Here is a 27,799-nt window from a genome sequence, read left to right as displayed (position 1 = left end):
TCACAATCAAATGAAAGCCATTCCCCATAGGTACTCCGAAGGGTTTGAACTCCGGAGTTCTGGAGGGGGTCAGCCAGGGACAGGTCTGAGATGGGGCTTGAGGTTTGCAGTGGTGGGTAAGGGAGTCCATGGCAACTCAACTCTTTCAGAACTATGCTGCCAAAGGACTGGAGAGAGGCAGGAGGCAGTGTGGAGAGACAAGGCCCTGTGTCCCTGTGACAGAATGCACCCCTGTATCCATATCTACACACTACTGTAATAATCTTCATACAAAGTATGTCTTGTGAGGTATCATCTGAAAACTCATAATTTGCTGGTCATTATTGTCCTGGTAAAATATGGGTGGCAACACTATATATGAAGTTATAAAAATTCCCTCGTATGGAGTTATTAACACGTTCCAAACCGCACAGCCCTGTCCAAGCAGAAGTTGGCAAACAGGTCTGTCCTAAACAAAGGAATGTGTGCTTTGCTTAATTTGCATTTAAGCAGTAAACAGAGTTATCAAGCAGGGAGGGAAACAAAGAAAGCTCAAAGAGGTGAGAAAAAGCCAGCAGGGAACATCCTTCCACATAGACTCTTTGTCTCCCAGTGTCCAGCTGGACATGTTTTTCATTTCAAGTTAGGCATTAGTAAATGTCTTATTTTATTTTCTTGTACTCATTACTTGTACTCACTTAAAATATCTCTCTTTGTAGTTAATAAACTTGTTTTACTGTTTTATCTAATCCAGTGTGTTGACGTATCTGGGTAACTCCATTTCAGGTGACAAGTTGGGTGCATATTATTCCTTTAAAAGAATAATGGACTTAAAATATATGTCCTGTCCAGGAGAGGGTTGTGCAGTAAAGGACAGACATTTCTGGGGGAACATCCAGTACCAGGGGCGTGTTGGGAACACCCTACAGTATAACCAAGGCTGGTGGTGAGAGCCAGAATGTAACCCAAGTGTGGCTGGCAGGCTGCAATTACACACAAACATTCAGGATGTGGCTTGCATGCTGAAAGACTTTGTGAACAGCCCAGGTGGGAACTACCTCAGTAAGGCATTGTGAGGCACCCAAGATTACAGGGCAGGAGTGACTCAGCTGCTGCCCTTCCTACCCTCCCCAATATGTCACAGTCTCCTCATGGAAGAATAAGAGGGAAATTTAGTGAGTTCAGACTCACTGATTGCAGACCTCTATTCAGGTTGTTCTTGTGCAATGGACCAACGGGGCCTGGTAATGGGGCAAAGCAACAATGATCTGACATTACAGTTCCATTCTCTTAGCACTGAGTGGACAAAGTGTAAACACAATTTCACCTTAGGTATGAAAGTCATATGTTCATAAATTCAGGAAATAAATATTCTATATATTCTAATCGTATGTGTAATTTCTAACCCACCAGAGCTTTTCTACCTGGTAAAGAATCTGCAGCATTTTCAGAGTCCTATTCAGTTGCAGTTCACAGGTAACCTCTTCAGAGTTTCTGACTTGTCTGATGAAACGAGAGAGATTGATTCTGGAAACCCTTTGATACATGCTCACTAGGTCCTTGAAAAAGGATATTTCTAGATTTGACCACATGGATTCTGTAAAGAAAACAACTGGTGAAACCTCTACCTTCGACAACATGCAAATAGTCCTCAGTAAGATCTGTCCTTTGAACAAACATTAGTTTGTTTTGTTTTTAAATGAAATGAATAAAGCACTTAGTTTTAAACTAAACCAGTAAATCTCAAACTCAAATAATGCTTTTATCTGTAGATTGCTCCAGACAAGTTATCCATTAATATCTATTTCTACATAAGCAGTTTATCAAAATCCTTTTCCATTGTAGAAAATATCTGGGGTGAAATCCTAGCCCCAGTGAAGTCAATGGGAGTATTTCCCCCTGCCCCTCACTAGAAAGTGCTCAGGATTTCAGGAGATCCAGCTGTACTGCTACCAGACCTTACCAAGAACTTTCAGGTTCTTTTGTTGGAGACTCAGGATGGCTTCTGCTAGCCGATCAAGAGGACAGTCCGATAAATTATTCTGTCCCTGTAAAAGGACAGGTATGATCAGGTAGACTCGGAGAGCTTCAGGTGAGCTGGGAGAGGAAGACAGTGAAGACAGCAATTTCATAATTGCAGAGATCACCTGGGGGATTGAGGGAGCCGAAAGAGAAGAAAAATGTAAAAATGCAGTGGAGTTTTGCCATCATAATTTATTATTTATAGCAGCAAGACCAATACAGAATTCTCAATTTCATGCATTATCTTCTTTCATACACTGAACTGGGACTCAGGATATCCGGGTTCAGTTCATGACTCTGCCACAGATTTCCTATATGACATTAGGCAAATCACTTAATCTGTCAGTGCCTCATTTTCCCCATGTCTAAAATTAGGATAATAATTTTTCCACCCTTGTCCATTTATCTGCCAATTTAGAAACTGTAAACTCTTTGGGACAGGCACCGTCTTGCACTCTGTGTTAGTACAGTGCCTAGCACAATGCACACCTTCTGCACTAAAATTTTGCAGATTGAGCTGTTTTACTTATAGTCAGTTTCCCTTTCTGATTCTCTTGCCCTAGCAGGGAGAGTTTGAATTAGGAAAACAAGCTTAAAACAAAACATAAAACAAAAACACCATGAAAACATTCTATCAACCTAGGTTATTATGTGGCATTCATCATAATATCTTGGCAACTCCTAATTTAATACAAAGAATAACAGCAAACAAAACTGTCTTTGGAAGACATTGGAAGCAGCTTTGAGAGGTAGCAGATTTGTTTTCTCCTGTTTATGTTAGGGTCTGTAAAAACACTTAAAAAACCCTGACCTACATTTTGTCAGCATCCCTTTGTGGAAAAAAAATGCTACGACCCAGAGCTACACCACTGCTTACCTTCTGGAAGACTTTTGGCTTCTTGTTCATCTTCTCACAAAAAAGAAGCACTGCTGACATATCTACGCCTGAGATTTCTTTGGAGGTTCTGAAATGTTTGTCTCTACTGGAAGGGAAAAGAAGTCAGGGATGTGAAAGATCTGCTCCTCTTCTGTTTATTACTGGCTAAACTTTGAAGCATTTTAACATACCCTGGGTGTGAGGGGAATATACATTCTTAGAAATGTAAATCCTAATTCCAACTGGTATAATTATATTCCACCTACCAAGAAATTCTCACTGCAGCATCAGTTGAACGTTATTCCGTACTCACTGCTCTAAGCTCTCACATAGCGTGGCTATGTGTTATTAATCAGCTGCTTGCCATATTCCACCCTAGAAGTAGCTGCATTTCAGTGCTGGGTAAAGTAACGTTTGTGAAATGATTTGGAATCCTTCTGGGTATAAGATGCTATATAAATGTAAGTTCATTAACAGTGAATGTTAATATTTGACAAACCTGTCTAATCTTCATTTTGGGTAAAGTGCTTTTCTCAGATCCATATGATGAATCTCCGCTCAGATCCTCTGCCTTCTCCACATATATAAAATACAGGAGCGTGCAAGGAAAGCAGAGCTCTGGAGACCAGGAGGCAAATGGGTGCCTAAGTCTTGGCTCCTACATCCATAGTTAAGCAACACATTGATTAGATTTTGCAAGAGTTGGACCTCAATGGGACCTGGATTTGCTCAGCACCTCTGAAAATCAGGCCACTTATTTAAGTGCCTAAATGTGAATTTAGAAGCCTAATTGTAGGCCCTCATTTTTTAAAATCTTGCTCAAGATATATTATGTGAATCAGAGGAGAATTTTATTCTTTCCTTGAAAAATATTCTATAGACTTGCATCTTGCACATCCAGATAATCCTATCTATCTCTACTTTCATTGTAAGGTAGCTAATTTCTGACCAATTCATACACAGCTGATGCATTATTTTTGTTTTTAAATTAGTGCACTTTACCTTTTTTCCAAGAAACTTCCATTGACACAAGCTGCAGATGAAAAGATCAGCCAAATAGTCCTGTTAATTTAAAAGAACAACGATGACAAAAATACAGAATGATTCATTCCAACAAAAACAGCAGCAACAGATCTGAATAAACAGAGAAGATATGTACAAATTGGTTTGTGACTGAAAGATGCCAGCTGTTCTAAATGCCACTTTTCTTACCACTTACCTTAGATTCAAAATACCTGGAGAGTCACTGAGATCCAAACTAGCCAGATTTTCAAAAGAACTCTGGGCCAGGTTTTGAAGTACTCAGCATGCATAATTGGGGCCAGATTTCCTGAAAGAAAATCAGCTCCCTTTTAGGCACCTCAAAAAGGCAAGATTTTCAAAAGCGTTCAGCATCCCAATGCACTGAGTTATGTTGAAAATCTTCCCACTTATTTCTGTGCCTGAAAGAGAACTGAGCATTTCTGAAAATCAGGCCCCAGCTGTGCATGCTGCGTCCTTCTGAAAATTCTAACCACGCTGCTCGATGAACTTTCCATCAGGCTGTCTTGTTTAAGGCCACCACTCTTTGGGATGTGCACTCTCAACTCCCGATAACACTAGTGGCAATTACATAATTGCAATAAGAGGAGGATACACTCCTAAAGTTGACCCGTGTCCCCCACCTCTATACTAATGAAATGCCCATTACCATCTCTTTGCAAGAAAATGATGACTAAGGGCCAAACACTAGAGCCCTTATTTCATCAATGTGAGTTTTGCCTGAGCAAAGAGGAAGTAAAGCACGCTGGACTGAATCTCAAAACAGTAAACAAGCAAATATTCAACTCTGCATCTCTGCCACAGTCCTTTTAATTGCATTCCCTACAAGATTTTTGAAAGGGATGAACTAAATCAAGAAAATACAGTGTTTTGGAGGTTTAGAGTTTAAAGTATTAATGAAAAAATCATCGGGGATCTTACTTCTGTATGTTCTCCCACTGTTTAGGATCTGAATTAGAAATCCATTTATCCACCTTCTTGTCTTCTACTATTTCAGTTCTGTTCAAATTAACGTATGGATTCTGTATAAAATGGGCAAGAATATTAATGAGGTTAGAAACCCAGTAGATGGGACAATCTGGTTAGCTAGGATCACAGCCTTCTGAAGGTCAAACTGTGACCAAATAAATGGGCTTCCAATCCGTAGACAATACCACAAGCATAAGATACAGAAAAGATGTCATGATTAAAAAAAGAGGGAGAGATTTGCTTTTCTAATATAATTTGTTCTCAGTGTAGGGACAGAAGGAGGTGGGGAGAATGATGTAATTTTGGAAGAAAAACCTATTATGGGGCTAGATGGCAAATCCAAATTAATATGTGGTTCAACGGCAGTAAAGCAGAAGCCTTGGCCATGAACTACACTGTTAAAAACATATCAGATACTTTGCATACCTTTTTATTCAAGCAAAGCACAATGCTTTGGTTTCCTCCTGCAATAATTTTAATCACCTTTTCTGAGGTACTGTTTCCTGTGAAAAGGTAAAGAAGGAAAGGGTGAGTCAAAGAACAATTAATTAACTACAAAATAAAGCGGGATCTATGGACCCCGTTAGTATAAATTATTTACATATATTTAATTTCCTATTTGTTGTTATCCAGCAGCCTGCAAAATCATATGGCATGATAGAGGAATTGTAAGTGATATTCTATAATTCCCTTTGCCTGTAAACTCTATTGGTCCTGCATCAGGAAGGGCTAGCTCTGTCAGAGGGAGAGGACAATTACGCTCAGCACCCTCAATTATCAGGGCATATGGGGCCTGGTTGGAAGCCATAGGTGGCTGGACTTCTGCATTTCTATTCATCAAAGCTATGGTCCATTTAGCCAATCTAGAGCTGGACGCATGCCCTTCTTTAATACTCCCAGACACTATGTACTTAAGAGGGGTGTGGGCCGTTCTCAAAATAATCGGGGCAGAACCAGTAAGGTATTGCCAGTGCTCCAAGCCAGCAATTCTTTTTCACAAGGGGTAAAGGTAGTCTCTGGCCCTTCCAGTACTCAGGAGGCAAATACCACTAGCTTTTGACCAAAGTGACCCTCCTGGCTTAAAATAGCTCCTATTCCCTTTGGGGAATGAGCTAACTGCAACATAAATGGTTTAGTGTTATCTGGCTCTGCTAGTGCAGGGGCAGAGATTACTGCTTGCTTCAGTTCTTATAGGGCCTGATCCTGTTCTGGGCCCCAATTCCAGGGTACGCCCTTCCTCAGTAGCTGGTACAGTGGTTGTGCCTTTAAGGCAAAATTCTCCATATGATTGCAGAGCCATCCTGTGAGACCTAGCAAGGTTCACAATGCAGAGACATCAATGGGTGCTAGCAGTTTACAAATTAGTTCCACTCTCTGCTGGTCAGGGGTAATTCCTTCTTGTCCTAACACTGAACCCAGGTATTGGACCTCTTGCTGACACAATTGGGTTTTTTCCAAATTAATTGGGAAGCCTGCTTGCTCAATCAGGAAGATTACTTCATCGAGCAAAAGCAGCTGGGCTTCTTGGGTTACAGTCCAAATAAGAATGTCATCCACATAAGAGAGAACATTCATCGGTGCTGTGCACCTATTCCATAATTTAATAATTATCATGTGTGGGAGCAGTATAGCCCCTGTGGAATATGGGTGAATGTGAGTTGACGGTGCCTGTAGATAAAAGCAAATTTATACCAGCAGTCAGGATGCAGAGGAATAGCAAAGAATGCATTTGATAAATCCAATACTGAAAACCATTTAACTCCCATACCTATTGCAGTCATCGCTTCTGGTAACTTGGCCACCACAGGGCTGTCTTGTGTGTACATGTATTCAAAGCCCTGTAATCTACTGTAAATCACCAGGTTTTCCCATCCGCTTTACCGACTGGCCATATGGGGGAGTTGTTTATGCTATTAGTTTTCACTAGCACTCCTTGCTGCAAGAAAGCAGCAATTGTGGGTAGCAATCCTTCCTCAGCCTACTTTGGGTATTTGTATTGCTTCTGGGGTGGTGGATTAGGTCCTACAATAAGAATACAGGCATCCACCCGGCCACAATCCAATGTATTCTTGGCCCATGCTTGTGGGTGTGCCTGTACTGTATTAGCAACATCCAGGGAATACCACTCTGCTGTAACTGAGAGTGGCTCTGGTCCTTTAAGGGCTGCCACCCTGGGCATAGCTGCAACAACTCTAGGAATTCCCAATCCAATCCACAACACCCAATTAGCTAAATCAACAACAACCTGCATTTTAAGCACACAATTCATGCCCAGAATAGCTGCTTCTCCAGCATGTGCCAAACCAAAAATCCCTGTCCATGTTTTCCTTAGACAAGAGAAGGGCATATCTACACTGGAGCCTTCAAACCTCTCTAACCTCTGCCAATGATTTCCCTTTAACTTGACTGTTGCAGGAACTAAGCGGTCATCAATCAATGAAATAGTGGCACCAGTATCTACAGGCATATGCTGTCCGAATGTCCCCTGTTCAAAATCTACCCAGACAGTGGGTTATCCCCATTTATCAGATGTTAAAGGTGCTGCATGTATCAGGGGACTCGGGGATGCCTGGCCCCCCCTATGCCTCTGAGGGCTTCCCCTCAGGAGGTGGGGTTGGCCATTGACACTCATCAGCATGTTTCTCAGGAGCGTGAGACTCCCTTTCTTTCTGACAAATCAGGTCAGCCCGCTGTTTATGAGATTTGCCATCAAATAGAGCTTTAGGGGCACATTGGAGAATTCGATTCCACAGTACCCAGCACAGGGGATCGATCCTCCCACGGCCTCACCCTCAGCCATGACCTCTGTTAACTCCCTCAGGGACTAAGTCACCTTCCTTAATCCCTTGATTCTGAAAAGAGATCTGAGCAGCCACTTTTCCTCCCATCTGTGCAGCAGATTTCCCTTTGTGCTTATCGGGGAAGCTTGGCTCACTAGTAAATGAGCTTGCCGAACTCTCTGTGACAGTGCCCCCCACATCACAGCTATTCAATTCAGAGTACCCAAAGCAACTTTTACTTGCGGACTTAGCCCTTCTATGAAATGAGCTGGAAAGTCTGTGTCCATAAGGTCTTGACTGTCCTCCTCATGCCCCATAGCTTGCCATAGGATCTTTTTACATTGTAAATAAGCATCAGGGTGTTCGCCTAGAGCTTGCCGCTCCAGATAAAAGTGCACCTCAATGTGCTTGCCAGGATCTACTACCTCAAAACCATCCCTCATAAGGGTAACCCTCTGTGCTCTCTTTCCCCTCTGTATATCCATGGGAAGTCCCAAAAAGGTGTCTAATGGGAGACACTCCCTTAAGAGCAAGGCATAATCACTATAATTTAACTGAGGCACTGTGGTAAGCTGTGCAAACCAGGTAACCACATTCTCAGGGGTGATGTTTCCTAAAGCTTTTTTCAGTGCCTGCACTTGCTCAGGTCCCGGTATTTTATTCACTTCAGTGGTAGTGTGGGTGGTGGTTTCCTCCTCCCCCACTCCAATAGTCTTTTTCTTGGTCTCCAAAAGCACAGAAGCCATAGGCGCAGTAGCCCACAGTATATCCCTCTCAGCCAGCTGTTTTACTATCTGCCTGAGAGGAGCATAGGGGGAAGGACATTCTATGCTCTGAGCTGACTGGTTCTTATCCCACACAGCCTCTGCATAACAGAGGGCTGACAGATCAAAGTCCTGCATACCAACACTCTCTGCACCATCCGTCTGCCTGCATGGCAGCAATAATTCCCTGAGCAGCAGCCAGTTGCTTTGTACACTGAGACAACAGCTGCCGACAAACTGCATGGGACCGGCCCTCAGTGTCCCTCCTTTTTTTCTCCAGGACAACACGTACTGCAGCTTGCGCGTCCTTACATTTCACTTCCCAGATATGAGCTGTTTCCTCCCACTGTCTAGCTTTGTCTTTGTAACCCTTTGCATCGCGCTGAGAGTTAGAGAGCAAATTAACCTGAGTGAGACAGTGGTCTACTGAAGATTCATACTCTGTTTTCAGTTTCTGTACTTGACCTTGGCATGCTATCAATGGTTCATGCAGCTTCTTGTTTTATTTGGCTAACTTCCCTAGCTCTTCAGTAAGGGTTTTAGATACTAAAACGAGCCCATGTAAAACAGCCAGCACTTTTTCTTACGACCAGGCTTTGTCTCTATGAATTGTTCCCACAGGAGCATCAAGTCTGCATATGCCGTTTTACCCTTAAATGCTCCTCCAGACCATGGGTTTTTTTCCTGGCCATCTACAAAAGCTTCCATATCCGAGACTGGTTCTAGCGAAAGGAGAGCGGGAGTGGCAACTCCTCGACCGCCTAAGTCACAACACATTCCTGTAGAGGACTTAATGCCCTCCTCCTGAAGCCAAATACAGATACAGCTTCGTGGAGAACCATGCCAGACAGGTTGCTACCATGCTGACACTCAGTGAGAGAAACACTTGCACCATACGTCTCAAAGATCGTCTCACTCACAGCTGATCGAGTCCACCCAGGGATGCCAATTGTTGATACTGGACACTCGGTGATCAGTGTGAATACCAGTGAGACACACTACGCCTGATCTGCAGATCAATAAGGTTTAATGTGCAAGATTTTCTATAGATATACTAGTTGAATACAAAGCCTAACATTAACTACAATATATCATAATCACTAAGCCTGGAGAGCTAAGCAGTCACTCAGAAGGCTGTATATAAGAACAGCTTTCTTCAGGGGCCCCGCCAGGGATTCAGCGGCCTCTGGTCCGACCAGCAGCACCTCCCGCGGAGTCAGATGCGGATGGAGTGCACCCCTTTGTCTAAGTAGTGACATCTTATACCCTTCCATAAACAGCTTTCACCTAATTACCTCTCTACTCATTATCATATATGCTAATTACCTACATTGGATTTTCAACTTTAACTACATTCCGTTCTCACCATGATAATTGGAGTCGTCAAAACAACATCTGGTGATAGGAAGGGCAGTGTAAAAATATGCCCCATGGCACGGAAACTGTGTACCCCCAGACGTTCAAGGATAACTTGTTGTTCCCATCACCATTATCTATGTGCAACTGCAAGCATACATGTTGTGTATCTTGTCTTGTTATGTGCCGTGGTATGCAAAAACTGAGACATCTGCAAGGTTACTCAGTAGTCCTATTCATCTCTGCCAACCGGAAGATGCCATGCTACAGGGGTCAGAATAGCCAAGCAAGCAACGGAAGCTATGCTGGGCCTGTAGGACAGTGGTCAGGTAACTCAAATTGTACTGGGCCTCCAACAGTAAGGTCAATCATCTCAATTGCCTTCAGACTGTCCAATGGTTGGAGACAAATCTCCTTATTCTGAATCCTCTCTCTCATGCTCATGTCACTCTCCTCATTAAACAAGATGGGTTTTTCATTTTAAAAATCAAACACCTCCCTAGTTTGGGCCTAAAACAACAAAGTACAGCTTACAAAGATCTACTGTATAAATTACCCTGGCTGAGTTTTCCACTGTTCACCCAATCCGAAGGCAATTCGACAGGCAGTGGTATCAACTGATTAGACTTGTCCCCATTGCCCAGCTGCCCTTCTGCTCCACGACCAAAAGAATAGACTTTTTCCAAGGAGAGGACATAGACGAGCGTGTGCCATCTGTTCAGAGAAGGAAAACAAACAACATAAGAAGGCCATTGATCTAGTTAGGATAATACAGACAGGTGCATTTTCAGAGTGGTACATGAGGGTGATTCCCATTAAAATTACTGAGAACCATGCTACAGAAGTTCTCTAGTCAAATTGGTAGGACACACCTTACAATAAATATGCAGGACTGAAAGAATAATGTGTGCATCTTTAACTTAAATGAACACTGGTCCATTGCTTCCATATAGCTCTTTATTGCTTGTAATTTTCACTGGTTCAAAATTAGAAAATAAATGTTCTACCTTGGTATTTTTTTCATTTGGAAAGCATAGATATTTTCTGTGTTTTAAGGCCCTGATCCAAAAGCCCACTCAAGTCAATAAGAGACTTTCTGTTGATTTCAGTGGACTTTGTAACAGTCTGTTAATGATTGAATGTAATTTCATAGATTCCACCACTCACAGTTACATTGTTTGTAAGGAGCCATCATTTTCCCATGTTGTACAGGGATTGACTGGAAATTTTGGTAAATTTCTCCCTGTTAGGTAACTTGATGGTCTTCTTCTGTTTGTCACATGTATGTATTCTTCATCACCTGGTGAGAGCAGCAGCTAAGGAATATGGGTACACTAAGATTTTTAAATCTGCTCACTTTGGTCTGATCTCCATTGGAGTGGGACTTTGCCCTCATGAAGCTCAATGCAGGGCAGGGTCTGTGTATGGAGAAATTAATAAATAAAATGTCTGTCTGGTCAATAGTCTATCAGCTGTGATCCACTAGAATAAGGGGATCTGAAAAAATTGTCTTAGAAATATCTTTTCCTAACGTCCTTCAGTGCTTCCCAAAAGCATCCGCAAAGTTATCTCCTCGTCATTATAAAGCTTTGAGGACATTGCTATTTCCTACCTTCCACATGCTATCTGAGACACCCTAGCTCCAAACAGCTCAGCCACAATACGAGGTGTCAGCTCATTCCGGGTGGAGTTATGACCAAGTTGCCCATAATCTCCAGCTCCAAAAGTACACACCAGCCCATCCTTGGAGAAGAACAAACAGACATCAGGGACATGTAATCTCAGAATAGCTCATGGTATTAAAAAATAATAATTGCAAACTAGGGGACAAATCTTGCAAATGCTTACACAACTTCACTCACACACATAGTCCTGTTGACTATCCATGTAAGACATTAGAGAAACAAAGTGGGTGAGGTAATATCTTTTATTGGACAAACTTCTGTAGGCAAAAAAGACAAGCTTTCGAGAAGTTGGTCCAACAGAAAATATTACTATGACATTCTATGTCTGAGAACATCACCCCAGAAACTCCATATTCACCAGTCTCATGTAATTCTGACACGGTTGGTACAAGGTATGCCTTGTTTGGTGTTATTTTAAAGTCTTGAACTGCTGAATATTAATATCTTGTTGGATTGTATGTGTTACCACTGTATGTGAAGTGATGAAACATTGTTGAACATGCTATTAGACCATGTTGCAAGGTGGGAAACTGCCACAAACAGCCTTTCAGGCACAACAATGGAGTGGCCAGACAGCGTTAAGGGCTACCTCTCACCCAGTCAAGAATAGATTCCACTAACAGGAATTGTTTACAGTGAAGGCTTCACTGTAGGAAGCATGTTCGCAATGGGGCTGGACTGACCAATGAGAATGACCTCACAGGTTACAAACCCCGATTGTTATAGCAAGCTGAAACAGACTATAAAAGCGGAAGTGTGACATCATCACTTGGCTCCACTTCCATACAACTGAACACCTGAAGGGTCTTCTGGAAGACACAAGGACTTTGAAAGGGGGAAGGGAAGATTGCCCAGCCTGCCTTTAAGAAACTGCTTGTACCACCTAACAAGGGTGAGACATTGCTAATTCAAATCTTGTTAGTGTGTATAACTTAGATTGCGACCTTTCGTTTATTTACTTTGGTAACTACTTCTAATCTCTGTACATTTGCCACTTATGATCACTTAAAATCTATTTTTCTATAGTTAATAAACTTGTGTCATGTTTTATCTTAACCAGCGTGTTTTTGAGTGAAGCGTTTAGAAACACCCTGCTCAGTAACAAATGCTGGCGCACGTTCCTTCCACTTTAAGGGAAGGCGGACTGGATAATCATCTTCACTAGTCAGGCTTTTTGACCAGGCTAGATGGTGTAGTCCTGTGGTCCTGGGCTGAGGAGCCAGCTTAAGTGTCTCTATTGTTGGTTTGTGAGTGGCCGGAAAACATTTGTGGAACTGAGCTGGGTGTGGTCCCTGCCTGTGGAGGGCTGTGTAAGTGCAGCACCTGTCAGAGGTTTGTGGCTTGTCACAGCATTTCAGTGTGAAAGAGAGCCCTAGCTGGTCAGGCAGAAGGCTCAGTGGTCCAGGCAGTACCCCAGGAGTTCTGTATACCGTCACAATTACCTCACCCACCTTGTCTCTCTATTATCCTAGGGCCAACACAGCTACAACTACACTGTATACATGTAAGACATAACATGTGATAGACCATGGATCAGGATATGGGTGATGCAAATATAAATGGAATAATACTAATGTAAGGCCTGATCCTGCATTACTTACATGTGTGAGTAACTTTACTCCTGAGGATAGTCCTATTTCTTAAGGACTTTACTCATGTGAGTAAACCTAATAAACAAGTTTTTGTTATTGTTCTCAATCAGTGAGGACACTATAAAAGCCATCAAAGAGTAATAACTTTTGGTCATCATTGACAGTTGCACTGTGTGTTGTTAATATTTCCCTGAGACATCCAGGCCCCATTTACTTGGATTTAAAGTTTCAGCTTCTGCCAGACACTAGTGGAATATCTATTGGGTTCTTTGATAACCAATGGCTCAATGAGAAGAACAACAACTCATTTAATGTTCTGCATGAATTTCAGTAGACTACGGTCCTATAAAACTCAGTTAGCAACTCTCAGAGGCCAGCTTCAAACTCCTATAAATGTAAATATGGCCCTTGCAGGGTGTCAACACTCTAGAAGTTAGTATATCATCTCTATCAGACTAAGCTTTCCTTGTGCTCTGTGAAGTGAATGAATCCAAATTCAACCAAACCTGTGAGAGAACTGCAGTGTGCTCTCCACCACATGAGATATATACAGTCTTCTTATGTTCTAGGGCTCTAATGTATGAAGGGTAAAATCTGTCTGAAAAGAAAAACAATGTAGATTGACAGCACTGCTGTGACAGACTATTGGTAAGTTTTAAGCAAATAAAGGTCTAGAAAAGTACTTTGAACCATCCTTGGAATTACTTTTTTTTCTTTTTTAAAGCAATTTCTGTGTATTTAGAACTTGTTTACAAGGCTTATTCACTTTCTGTTACAATGTGTAATGCTTCATAATGCCCTGCAAGTTTGTTTATTTGCTTGTTTTACATATTTACGCATGTTAGAGCTAAGAATAAAACTTGGGCGAACATTTTCACACTTGGGGGCCTTAAAGTAAGTTCTTAAATCCATATTTAGGTGCCTAAATAAGTAGCCTGATTTTCAAAGGTTTTGCACACATGCAGCTCCTGTTGACTTCTGTGGGATTTGTGGGTATTCAGTACCTCTGAAAATCAAGCCATATATATTTAGATAGGAATTTATGAGCCTAACTTTAAAAATCCACCAACATTTCCAGACCTGGACATCTAATTTTCTCTCACGTTGTATTTATAAAATCTATGAAACAGAATATTGAAGGAGGGAGGGAGGGAAGTATAACAACATGAACTTTCTTGATGCAAACTATTGGCACTGCATAATGTGATCAGAGAGAGAACTTGTAGGCCTGAGCATTTTATGAGCCCACATTACCTTGATGGGAGTATAAAATGATTGATTCATCCTCCGGAAGTAAAACACCAAACTCCCTTGTTCCAGCTGGCTTTTCCATGGGCAGTAGCAGATCAGGGCAAGCTAGCAAGTGGAACACCCACTTATTTGCATTTTCTGTTTCCAGAGACACTGCCAGATATTATTGCTCTGATGGTGATTGGCATTCTTAATAGTTTCTGTGTCTGTGTCAAACTTATCTATATGTCCTCTCCACCTTACTTTCAAGCTGCTATGTGTCTTTCCTTACTTTCTGTGTCTCCAAGTCCCAGCTGTCCAAAATCGTTCTTCCCCCACGAATAAACGGCTCCTGAGAGTGACAGGGCAAGGCTGTGAGCACCTCCTGCAGCAATCTGAGCCAGGGGGATGCCTCTGAGCTCCCCCACCAGTTGTGGTTCGTGGGCAGAGGCAATCTGGTTCCCCACTCCAAGCTGACCATGCGAGTTCTGTCCCCAGGTAAAAAGCTCCCCTCCTTAACACAAGAAACAGAAGAAAATCATCACAGTTTCAAACATACAGGTTTCACCCAATGGACCCTTGTATTTTCACACCAGGGACCATAAGACTGAACCTAACTGCTGTATACTGGAATCCAGACCCCAGTTAAGATTCAGTAAAGGCAGGGATCCCAGATGCCTCAGCATTGGCTTTCAGGGGCCCACAGTGAGATTAGCCTGGGGAGCTGGGGGAGGTGGTTCCAAACCTAGCCTTCTCTATCTTTGTTCCATAGAGCTTTATCAGGGCATGATTATGTTACATCATCACATTGTCAAATGATGTCATCACACATGGACAATGGTCAGTGGAAAAACATTGTTGCCACAATGGGGACACTAAATCATTTCAAAGGACTCGCTGGTCCTGATTGGGGAAAATCAGGTGTGTGTGCTAAAGTTGTGATGGGTCATAATCTTTCCTGACAATCAGCAATTCATAATACTTTCATCCGTAGATCTCAAAGCATTGTATCACCCCCGTTTTACATATGTGGAAAGAGAGACAGTAAAGTTAAATAACTTGTCCAAGGGCACACGAATCACTGACAGAGTCAGAAATAAACCTGACTCCCAGCCCAATGCTCAGTCTGCTAGATGCAGCTGCCCTCTGCTATCTGCTAAGGATCCAGTCCTGTAGTCCTTGCCCTACAATAGGTTCATCAGAGACATCATGAGTAGATTTCTTAATTCATTTGAATGGAAAAGTGGCACTATCCATTGGATAGTTTAAAAAGTGAAAAACCCTAATTAATAATTTTGACATTTATAGAAATAAATAAATGATTCACATAATTTTAATATGAAGATTTAATTATGGCTCAGAGTACGGGCTTTTTTCTTTCCAGGAACAAGTGACAGGAAGAAATCTGATAGGAGATGGCATGGCAATATCCCCATTCTCTTTCATCTAATGTAAAATTAACACATTCTGTCGTTTGGAGCAGTGGTTCTCAACCGGGGGTCTGAGGCCCTCCTGGGAGGGCCACATACAGGTTTTAGGGGGTCTGCATATAAAAGCCTGAGTAGTTGTTGTAACACAGGTGGGCCTTGGAAAGAAAAAAGTTGAGAACACATGCATATGCTAGTTTTCTCCAAATCAGGGCTTCTCAATCTTTTTCTTTCTAAGGCCCACCTGTGTTACAACAACTGCTTTTCGGCATATAAAAGCCATGATTGTAGGCTCTATGCCTCAGTTTCCCCATCTGTCACGCAGCGACAATAGCACTGCCTTTCTCAAAGGAGTGTTGTGAGGATAAATACATTATAGTGGGATGTGCTCTGATACTATAGTGCTGGGGCCATATAAGTACCTAGGATAGCTATAACTCACGCTATTTTTGCACAAATTTATTAATCTGTATATCTCAAATTGTAAAAATAGTGAGTTATATCTATCCTAGCTACTTACATGGCCTCACAACACTCTTTTGAGGAGGGCAGTGCTATTGTCCCTAAGTTACAGATGGGGAAACTGAGGCACAGAGTGAGACTCAGAGTCTTGCTCAAGGTTGTACAGGAAGTCTCTGTCAGAGCAGGAAATTGAGTCCATGTCTCCTGAGTTGCAGGCTACTGCCCTAACCACTGGATCATCCTTCCTCTCTGACCCTTGTGAAAATAGTTTCTTATCCAGCATTTACCTTTTCATAATAATGCCATTAGCTAACTGTGATGCTTAAAATGTTAGCTCTGGAGGAGGGGGTTGCAATGCTCTGATTTAATAAATGTAGAGGAAAATCAAAGCAAGGAGAATACCTTTAGACAATGCCATGGAATGATGGTCCCCACATGCAATTTGGACAATATATTTCGTTCCCAATTCTTTCAGCGATCTGGAAAAAAATACATGCAGTGACTCCAACATAAACGATTCTAATCTTAACCCAAGAGGAGCCCAGCTGAGAATCTATTTTATCCTATTCTACCACCTTCAGCATAGCTAGCAAATGCTGTCTAGTTCTGATTCTAACTTTACTCACACTGCTTCTGCACAGGTGTAGTTCCATTGGATTCAACTGAGCTGATCCTGATTTATACCAGTGTAAACCAGAATAGGATCAAGTTACAGAAAACAACATAACACAGGTGATGGTAGTGTACTTATATGCTTCCTGTAGGTCAGAGGGTGATTCAATTAATACGGTTCAGTCAGATGCTACATCATCACTTTGGGCCCTCCCACCTCACCACACTGAGAAGTACCTTACTCCACAAGTAGTCCCATTGAGACAGTGGGGCTCCTGAAATAAGGTCCTGCTTGATGTTCAGGGAATCTGGTACTCAGATAGTCCATTTAGTCCAGTACTATTAACAATCCTCAAAAGGAATACTTTCTTGCTGGACTTAAAAAAAAAAAGCAAGATAGTAGGCTCCAAACCTGACTCTGCTTCATCCCCACGTCTTTGTAACAGGAGCACCTCTAACTCCATTGCTGTAGGATGAGCTTTTTTATCATCAGGAGAAATACGCAGCCATTCATATGCTGCTTGCAAGCACTGCTATCCTCAAGCACTATGCTCAGTGCATTAAAATGTAATCATAGGAATCAGTTTGGGGTCGCAAATCCCTTCCAGCAACTCTCAAGTCTTGCTCCAATGTGACTGGTCTTTCAGGGCACTGACCATGCTTTCTGTATAAACAAAGCTACCCCCTAATTTACATTTAAACCTATGTTTTCTTTTGTTGAAAAACAAACTCTTTCTTTCCTAGGCAAAGGGGAAACATATCTCCAGAATACCCTGCTATTTCAGTCTCTGTCACTGTGCACCATTGCCTTACTACTACCCTTCCCTCACATCCTAATGGCTGGAGCAGCAGTGACGGATGAGTTCCATTTTTCCCCCTGTTATTTCAGAACCCTCCTCCCCCCATACCTATCCTTCTTGGAAAACCATTGATCCTTCTTATGTCTCCCTGCTCTCTTTAGCTGGCTGTCAGTTACACCTGGCCCCACATTCCCTGCTCTGACTTTGATTCTAAGCTGTCTCCTCTCAATCACTTACCCTTATTTTGGGCTACTTCAACCTAGACCTTTCTCTGTTTAAGTTCATTATTTGACCCGCCAGCTCTGGACCAACTTCCCCTCTTCTTTGGTCACTCTCTGTATTTAGTATTCACCAAACACTGGTCTTGCTCTGCAACAATCATCATCGGCCATTGAGACATTTCCTACCTTCTCTCTGACTTCTTAGCTGTGGCTGACATGGTGTGCTCAGAGAGCTTTCCATTGGAGGAAAGAATGAGCATATGAGCTGTTTCACAGTCCAAGGAATGCACCCTCACGTGCTTTCCTAAGTTCATGTGTTCTGCAGAATAAAGCAAGATAGAAACACACAATCAATTTGAGACATTGGACATATTAAAAGCTACCCAGCAACTTCACCCTATATTAATGATCACAGAATCATTAATATAGCACAAGGCTTAATAATGGGGCTTTGCACATTAGTATTTACTACTATGTGGCCACTCTCAGGCACACAATTCTCCCCTATACACAGAGGTGGCATGCAGAGCACCCAGATGACCTAGATGCACTTGTAGCAGCGTAGGCCATAGGTTTCAGTAATGCTTGCACCTTACTTACTTCCCTTTCCCCCTCGTGTGGTGTGGTGTACTAGTGCATCCATACAGTTTGTACACCCATCGTCCATGCCTCCACAACTTCCCCAACCTTCCCACAACATCCCATAAGAGAAAGAAACACGCCGGAGCTCAGTTCTATGGCCTATAGAACCCCTGGCAGGGCCATTTTGCTTCCAGTCTCCCCAATGCAATGGAACGTGGCAGGACTAAAAATAATTTAAGGCCTGATGTTTGGAGGTGCGGAGTACCTAGATCTCTTTCAGCAAGAGCTGAGTGCTCAGGCCCTCTGAAAGTCAGCCCAGCAGATTATTACAAATTAAGGTGAGTTTTAAAACACTCTAAATTGCTTGCCACCATTTTTTCTTGCTGTTTATTTATTTAGTTAGTTAGTTTTGCACATCCCTCAGTCTTCTAGACAATGGAAAACAAACTAGTTGGTTTCATGCTGCATAGAGTGAGGCTATCTGTCTGGATCTCATGCCCTAGCACAATGTGCTTGCTGCTGGGGCTCACCATCCTGCAGGGAAATGGTTAAATCCATAAATAAAAACCTGTATTAGTGCAACAACAAAAGAAATCATCAACGTTTTTCTAATCATCTTAGACTTTGTAACTCCTCTTCTTCCTAGTAGTATCAAAAAGAGAGGCCAGAAATTAGCCAGCATCCCTTTAAACTAGATTTCTCTATCCTACAGGTCCCTTTCCCCTAGATTCTATTCCATTTCCAAAGTAGAAATGTCCCCACTATATCACTTGAACTGCATCAGACCTTTACACCATTTTACTAATCCATGCCTTATCATGTAAAAGTTACTGCTCCATAAAGTTATGGTCCTCTCATTCAAATTTACCTTCACCTAAATCTCCATGAAGCCAGTGATCAGGGCTTACATTCCTCAGATCACTGAGAAGTCAATGAGAGTCACATATTTGTAATAAAAACGAAATTCCCATTTTTATGCAAGAAAGGGTTATTCCTCCAGGAATCAGGAGTCTGCAGTTCAGAAGTGACTTCCTGCACTTCACCCATTGCCTGGCAGCTGGGCAACTTGCCTGGCCCCTGAGTAACATTATGCTCACAGTGCTTGGTCTCTAGAATGGAAACCGAAACTGTTACGTGTATGACAGAGAAAGGAAACTGCTCTAGTGAGAAGGCAGGAGACAAGACAGAAATAATAGTGACAGCAGGGAGCTGGGAATTGGACTTCTGAACAGCAAGAGGAGACAAATCACAAACCACTTGGAGTTTCCTGTGAAAAATCAACCTAAGTCCTAAATTACCTTGGTCTCCTTCTGTGCTCAGTTTAATTTAAAAAGGAAGAAGATAAACATTTTAATTCACTGTCAAAATAATGTATTACAGAATCATAGCAGGGGTACTCTTCAATTTCTCTCACACATTTAATTCTAAAGGGGTTAGATTTGGGTACTTGACAACAAGAAAAAACTTTCATATATGTAAAAAGTTACTGCTCTCTAAAGTTATGGTCCTCTCATTCAAATTTACCTTCACCTAAATCTCCATGAAGGAGATTCTCAGCTGCTGTAAAGCCGTACAGCTCCATGACATCTTTGGAGCTGTGCCAGTTTATGCCCGCTTAAGACCTGTCCTGGGGTTTGCAAAACAAATACTCACTATATTTTCTGTAGGGACCCTGGTGTTCACCTGCTTTGTCAAAAATGATAACGCTTCCATTTTTTTCCACTACAGCCAGGTTGCTCTCTTGGCAGTTTATCTGGCAGATTTCTTCGGGGTGCTTCTTGAAGAAGTTAGGCTGGCAGTTTGGTTTGGGGAACCACCACCACCACGATGAGGATGCTGCTCCTGCTAGTTGAGGAGATGGTGACGATAAACTCATTTGCCTGCTGGTTTGTTGCTTGGCAGTCTGGCGGTCCCTTGGCATTTTTGTTAGAGATGCTCGTATTCTCCAGCTCTATTCAGCACTCCAGAGAAAGCCAGCCACACACACTGTGATGTGGTAACAGCTCCAAATGTAGCAAAACCAGCTGATAAACACTAAGTCCACTGAGATTCACTCTGGAAAGGATAAGCTCTTTGTTTGAGGCAGTAACTGGAGAGAGAAAAGGGTTTCTACTTTTTAAAGATTTGCAAAAGAAAAATAGAACTAGCCTACAGATTTTTTCACCCATAAAAGTTCCTTGCAGAAGTGAAGCTCTTGTTGTCTGATGATGCTTCTCTTATAGCAGCCAGTGAGTGTGAATGTTAGTGACTGCTTACCAGTGATAGGCTGCAGACTTAAATCTTCACTAGTTGCTCCTCCCCTCTGCCTTCTGTAAGAGGGAAAGAAAGGAGGTGTGTCCTTGCAGGAAACTGAAACTGTGCTACTTTCCAAGCCCTCTCCCTAGCACAGGAAGAAGGGAAACTAAAATTTGTCCATCACAAACAGAGGCAGCAAAGGGCGTAGATTTAAAGAAATCAATCAATTAAAAAAAAAGAAAAATGCAGAGCTGCTCCCATTGTTTTGCAATAAAAATTTGAGCCGGAGTTTTTTTAGCTGGGTGACTGAGCTGGTACAATTTGTTATCTCCAGCAGAGACAACAAATCTATGTGTCAAGACTCAGTGACCTGTATGGTGTCAGCAAATGCAGTCCTTTCAGACCACCCTGTCGTAAATTTGGATATTACATCAGTAGTATTTCTTGCTCCCCTTTCCTTTCAATAAAAGCAACCATAAGAAAAGCATCATTTCTGTGTGTCTTGTGCAATTTCTGGGCTTTTCTTCTCTTGTGCTTCACAAACAGCATCCCCTGGAGCAGGGATAAGAAGATGAACATCCTTAGTGTTTTATTTTTCTGAAATTTTAACATATCCATACAGACATATTCAAATACAAAGGCAAAGAAAACACAGCAGGAGGATGGATTTAACAATAACGCAGTATGAAATATTCCCAAATACTTTTGAGCATTATAAGAGAAATAATTCCCTAACCACCCCCACCCTCCCAAAAAAAGAGAAGCACCAGCAACCCAATCTACCTGGAATCAGTTTGTGATAATCCCATGAAAGACCAAGAGTCTTGATAGTTGGATCTTGTGTCTCTATAGGTTGTTAGTTTTTCCATGAAAGTGGTCTTGGTTAGCTGTCAGCCAATCAAAGAATGTGTGTGTGTGTGTGTGTGTGTGTGTGTGTGTGGGGGGGGGGGGGAATTTCCATTTTCGTAAAATGACTTTTTTGGCACTCTAAATGCTACAGCAATCAATTTCCTGGCATTACTTGGACAGGGTAGATCATCTAGAATGCACAAAACACAGAGGCTTGAGGTAGGACAAACCTCCTACCCCACTCACCTTAGCTACAACACCACACACTTACTTCCAAAATGTGGATATACTTTGACATCCAAGAAATATATGAGACAGGTTTGCATTGGAGCTCTTATAGTTCCAAAATTTACTATGCAGAGCGAGTATAACTTTTTGCCTAGCAGCAGACATCAGCTTAAATTTATCATTAAATCTTAGCAATTTAAAGATTAATTTTAAAGTCTGCAGTTATTGTTCTCTCCTCTCCTGGCCCCTACCACTTGATGAGCCCTTTCAATCTCCAGGAGAGGCAAAATCCCACTGCTTCAGAGAGCATGTTCTGGAGAAAGCTAATCATGTTTTTTTCCTTCCAGTCCTTCAGAGATGCCCATTAACCACAAATTATTCCTGCATGATCCGTTTTTAATATCTTCTTGTTTCACCTCAAGACTGGTTAGTCTTTGCCTTAAGGAAGCACTCTCTGTTTTAACCTTCCATTCTATAGCAGGTTTTAAAAATATTTAATTATCTAAATAGGTGAAAGGAGCTTTGACTTCTACTGTATCTTTAGAGAACTCACATATATCTTGAGATAAAAGAAAAAAAAATTGGTAGACGGAAAGTCCTCCGTAGCTGCAAAGTCCTGTGTGAGAGACTGCTGCGTTTTCTCAGCCTTACCTTTCTGTGGAAACTCAGGCTTGGGTCCTTTGGTGTTTCTATGCGTCTTAGCAGGATCAATAATAAACACAACAAAAAGGGTCCCCGTTGTCTAATTAGTACATTTATAAGAGAAAGTTATTCTGCGGATACTTGAGAGTCCTTAACCGATGAGGATGAGTGCAAGGGGGTTTAGGAGACCAGGAGTCAGGCAGCCATCTTCTCTACAGGTCAAGTGAGCCCCCCAAGATGACCATTCTAATGGATAAAAACTTCCACACCTTTTCCACTGACACACCTAGTCTCTGCCCCTGGCCCAGCAAATGCAAATTCTGAAGGATGACTTAGGCCTGGTCTACACTGGTGATGGACGTTTACGTCGAACTCCTAAAGCAGGGGTGGCCAACCAGTCAGAGACGAAGAGCCGCAAAGAGCCACATTTACCTTTTCAGTTTCCCCTCATCTCTTACCCTCTGCAGAAAATTCTCACTGATCCTCAATTTTGGGGGCAGCTTGTCAATTTCACGTGTCAGTTTCCCCTAGTCTCTTACCCTACTCCAAAAAGCTTGTCAATTTCAAAGAGCAAAGAGCCACAAAGAGCAAAGAGCCACGAGCCGCATTTGTATGACCAAAGAGCTGCATGTGGCTTGCGAGCTGCGGATTGGCCACCCCTGTCCTAAAGCATGCGTCTACACTGGCACGTTAGTTCTGTCGACTTAAAGCGCGGTAAAAGTCAACCTAATAAAACCACCTCCACAAGTGGCGTAGCGTGTAATTCAAACTTCATGGGTTGAATTTGCGTCAGTGTAGACAGAGCGTAATGTAATGTGATGTTAATGGCCTCCAGGACCTATCCCATAATGCCCTGTTGTGACTGCTCTGGACATTCACACACTGCTGTTATATGGCCATGCAAACAGGAAATAGCCCTTCCCCTCAAGCCCCAGGAAAATTTGATTTTTCATTTCCTGTGCAGCCAGTGTGGAAATCGCTTTGTAGCTGAATTCATCATGGCGACTGCAAGGCCCAAACATGCTCCAGCATGAAGTCGACCAGAGGTCTTGGATCTCATCGGTCTGTGGGGCGAGGAGTTGGTTATGGCTCAGCTCAGAGCCAGCAAAAGAAATTTGGACATATATGGGAAGATATCCCAGGGCATGTTGGAGAAGGGGCACAACAGGGACGCACAGCAGTGCTGTGTGATCAAAGAGCGATGGCAGGCATATCAGAAAGCTAGGGAAACTAACAGCTATTCTAGCTCCTTGCCAAAACATGCCTTTTCTACAAGGAGCTGCATGCAATTCTCAGTGGCAACCCCACCACGGTGCCACCACGCAGCATCGATACCTCTGCTGGATCCCAGTCCAGGGAGAATGACGAGGACTCTGTGGATGAGGAAGAAGATGAGGAGAGCAGGGTGCAGGAGAGAAGGGTGTCCATTCTCCCAGACAGCCAGGACCTATTCCTGACCCCAGAACAGTCCAGCAACACACAGGACAGCACTAATGATCAGGATCCCGGGGAAGGCACATCTGGTGAGGGTTTTTTTCTTCTTAGCAGTTATGCCCTTGATCCAATGTCTAAAATGGCCTTTTTAATCGGGAGGGAATTTCTGGATGTTAGCAGACTTTATTGGAGGGTTACGCTTGGAACAGATCATGTGCAGAGGTATGCTCTGAGAATCATCCGTTGATATCTCAAGGTAATCTGTTACCCTTTGCACAAGGTTTCTGGGGAGGGCAGCCTTGTTTCTTCCGCCACGGTAAGATACTTTACTGTGCCACGCTGCAATCAAATGAGCCGGAATCATGGTGGAACACAGCATAGCAGCATAAGGGCCAGGCCTGTACCCCGCTGAGTGCAGCAAATCTTCCCTTTCCTCCTGTGTTACCCTCAGGAGACTGATATCGCTCATGGTCACCTAGGGAAGATGGCGCATGTTTAAAGTATCCAAGCTATACAATCGATACCCTTTTTTGCATTTCTTTTCTTTTGTAGACACCTCGGCCTTGTCTTCCCTCTGCCACCACCAGAACTGCAGCAGAAATATTTTCCCAGATCAGAAAGAGGAAAAAAAAAAAATCATGGAATGACATGTTTGGTGAGCTCATGAACACCTCCACGGCCGCAGAAACAGAGCTCCGAGCGTGGAGGATGTCCTTGTCCCAGAAACTGGACGTGAAGCATAGAAGATCTGCCCAGGAGCAGGAGCGTAGTACGCAGCAGGAGATGCTGCGAATAATGCAGGATCAGTGGGACATGGTCAGGCATCTTGTGGAGCTACAGGAAGAGCAGCGGCAGGACAGAGTCCCTCTGCAGCCCCTCCAGAACACTCCTCCGCCTATCGCTTTGCTGTCCTCCCCCACCCCCAAGCGGCCTAGGAGGAGACTGGGTAGGCTGCAGTACGTGGTGCACTCCACCCCGCTGGACACAAGCAGAAAGACGCGGCGGCCTCATTGAGAACTTCACTGCAAGCAACCACACTATCAATTTAAACTATGAATTAACACTCGCCCTCCACCCCCCCAGCCAGAACGTTCATAAATAAAACTTTGCAGCATTTCAATACACGTCTCTTTATTAATTCATAGCTTGTTTGGGGAGGGATTTGGAGGGTGCTGACATCAATGGTAGGGGGGATGGTACAGAAAGGAACAAAACACACAGAAAACATTACTGCGTCTCATTGCAGAACTGGTTTTTCAATGCTTCCCAAAGGCGAAGCGCTCCACGGTTGGCTCTGAGCATATTGCTGCCATCTGGCTGCTCAAAATTGGCAGCCAGCCTTTCTGCCTCCACAGCCCAACCCTGGGAAAACCTTTCCCCCTTCGCTTCACACACATGAAGAACACAGCATGCAGATATAACTGATGGGAAGTTTTTTTTCCACTCATGTCCAGCCTAGTAAGGAGACATCTCCATCTGGCATTTAAATGCCCAAACGCACATTCCACCACCATTCTGCAAGTGCTGAGCCTGTTATTAAAACGCTCCTTGTCACTGTCGAGGTGGCGGGTGTAGGCCTTCATTAGCCAAGGGAGCAAGGTCCCCCAGGATCACTATGGGCATTTTCACATCCCCGATGTTAATTTTTCAGTCTGGGAAGAAAGTCCCCGCCTCCATTTTCGAGAACAGACCCGAGTTCCTTAATATGCATGTGTCATGCACCTTTCCAGACCACCCCACATAGATTGTTTGAAAAATGTGAATTGGGAGTTAGGAAATCAAGAGCTGATGGGCAGGATCCCCTGGGAGTCTAATATGAGGGGGAAAGGACTCTAAGAGAGCTGGCTGTATTGAGGGCGCAGGAACAAACCATCCCGCTGTGCAGAAAGAATAGCAAATATGGTAGGCGCCCAGCTTGGCTTAACAAAGAAGTCTTTGGTGAGCCTAAACACAAAAAAGAACTTACAAGAAGTGGAAGCTTGGTCAGATGACTAGGGAGGATTATAAAAATACTGCTCGAACATGCAGGAATGAAATCAGAAAGGCCAAAGCACAATTGGAGTTGCAGCTAGCAAGGGACGTGAAGGGTAACAGGGAGGGTTTCTACAGGTATGTTACCAACAAGAGGAAGATTAGGGAAAGTGTGGGTCCCTTACAGAATGGGGGAGGCAACCTAGTGACAGAGGATGTGGATAAAGCTGAGGTACTCAATGCCCTTTTGCCTCTGTCTTCACAGACAAGGTCAGCTCCCAGACTACTGCACTGGGCAGCACAGAACGGGGAGGAGGTGAACATCCCTCAGTGCTGAAGGAACAGGTTCAGGACTATTTAGAAATGTTGGACATACACGAGTCCATTGGCCCAGATGCAATGCATCTGAGGGTGATGAGGGAGTTGGCGGATGTGATTTCAGAGCCATTGGCCATTACCTTTGAAAACCCATGGCAGGTCCTGGAGGATTGGAAAAAGGAAAATATCATGCCCATCTTCATAAAAGGGGAGGAGGAGGATCCGGGGAACTACAGACCGGTCAGTCTCACCTCGGTCCCTGGAAAAATCATGGAGCAGGTCCTCAAAAATCCATTTTGAGGCACTTGGAAGAGAGGAAGGTGATCAGGAACAGTCAGCATGGATTCACCAAGGGCAAGTCATGCCTGACCAGCCTGATTGCTTTCTATGATGAGATGACTGGCTCTGTGGCTGTGTGGAAAGTGGTGGATGTGATATATCTTGACTTTAGTAAAGCTTTTTATACGGTCTTCCACACTATTCTTGCCAGCAATTTAAAGTAGTATAGGTTGGATGAATGGATTAGAAGGTGGATAGAAAGCTGGCTAGATCATCGGGCTCAACAGGTAGTAATCAATGGGTAGCTTGATATCTAGTTGGCAGCTGGTAACAAGCAGAGTGCCCTAGGGGTCGGTCCTGGAGCCAGTTTTGTTCAACATCTTCATTAATGATCTGGAGGATGGAGTGGATTGCATCCTCACCAAGTTTGCAGATGACACTAAGCTAAAGGGAGTGGTAGATACCCTGGAAGGTAGGAATAGGATACAGAGTGACCTAGACAAATTGGAGGATTGGGCCAAAAGCAATCTGATGGGGTTCAACAAGGACAAGTGCAGAGATCTGAACTTAGGCTGGAAGAATCCCATGCACTGCTGCAGACTGGGGACAGACTGGCTAGGCAGCAGTTCTGCAGAAAAGGACCTGGGGGTTACAGTGAACAAGAAGCTGGATATGAGTCAGCAGTGTGCCCTTATTGCTAAGAGGGCTAACGGCACATAGGGCTGCATTAGTAGGAACATAGCCAGCAGATCGAGGGAAGTGATTATTCCCCTCTATTCGGCATTGGTGAGGCCACATTTGTAGTATTGTGTCCAGTTTTAGGCCTCGCACTACAGAAAGGATGTGGACAAGTTGGAGAGAGTCCAGCGGAGGGCAACAAAAATGATTAGGGGGCTGGAGCACAAGACTTATGAGGAGAGGCTGAGGGAACTAGGCTTGTTTAGTCTGCAAAAGAGAAGAATGAGGGGGATTTGATAGCAGCCTTTAACTACCTGAAAGGGGGTTCCAGGGAGGATGGAGATAGGCTGTTCTCAATGGTAGTAGATGGAACAACAAGGAGCAATGGTCTCAAGTTGCAGTGTGGGAGGTCCAGGCTGGATAATAGGAAAAAGTTTTTCACTGGGAGGGTGGTGATGCACTGGAATGGGTTACTTAGGGAGGTGGTGGAATCTCCATTCTTAGAGATTTTTAAGGCCTGGCTTGACAAAGCCCTGGCTGAGATAATTTAGTTGGGGTTAGTCCTGCTTTGAGCAGGGCAATTGGACTAGATGACCTCCTGAGGTCTCTTCCAACCCTAATCTTCAATGATTCTATGATGTCGGTGAAATGAACCCTGTGTCCACCGGGGCCTGCAACACCACTGAAAAATACCCTTTGTGGTTTATGTAATCTATTGCAAGGTGGTCAGGCGCTAAGATAGGGATGTGTGTGCCATCAATAGCCC

The 27,799-nt window shown here is 43.3% G+C and overlaps 1 protein-coding gene across 1 annotated transcript in view; it reads right to left on the bottom strand.

The window, feature by feature from the left end:
- Window positions 1-20,320, bottom strand: part of LOC137159023 (E3 ISG15--protein ligase HERC5-like) — a 50,392-nt gene extending 30,072 nt beyond the window's left edge. The window contains exons 1-13 of the mRNA XM_067557161.1: window positions 20,053-20,320; window positions 18,004-18,136; window positions 16,587-16,663; window positions 14,588-14,809; window positions 13,572-13,663; window positions 11,401-11,531; window positions 10,345-10,502; window positions 5,315-5,391; window positions 4,841-4,941; window positions 3,881-3,940; window positions 2,879-2,984; window positions 1,943-2,126; window positions 1,404-1,576 (exon numbers count right to left, since the gene is read on the bottom strand). Coding sequence (XP_067413262.1) covers window positions 1,404-1,576; window positions 1,943-2,126; window positions 2,879-2,984; window positions 3,881-3,940; window positions 4,841-4,941; window positions 5,315-5,391; window positions 10,345-10,502; window positions 11,401-11,531; window positions 13,572-13,663; window positions 14,588-14,809; window positions 16,587-16,663; window positions 18,004-18,136; window positions 20,053-20,320 — 1,782 coding nt within the window. The remainder of the gene's footprint in view (window positions 1-1,403; window positions 1,577-1,942; window positions 2,127-2,878; window positions 2,985-3,880; window positions 3,941-4,840; window positions 4,942-5,314; window positions 5,392-10,344; window positions 10,503-11,400; window positions 11,532-13,571; window positions 13,664-14,587; window positions 14,810-16,586; window positions 16,664-18,003; window positions 18,137-20,052) is intronic.
- Window positions 20,321-27,799: the final 7,479 nt, after the last annotated feature.

The sequence above is a fragment of the Emydura macquarii genome, unplaced genomic scaffold, assembly GCF_026122565.2.
Source record: "Emydura macquarii macquarii isolate MOO-44397 ecotype Brisbane River unplaced genomic scaffold, CSIRO-AGI_Emac_v2 contig_1790, whole genome shotgun sequence".
Classification (NCBI taxonomy): Eukaryota; Metazoa; Chordata; order Testudines; family Chelidae; genus Emydura; species Emydura macquarii.
This window is presented reverse-complemented; position numbering and strand designations above follow the sequence as displayed.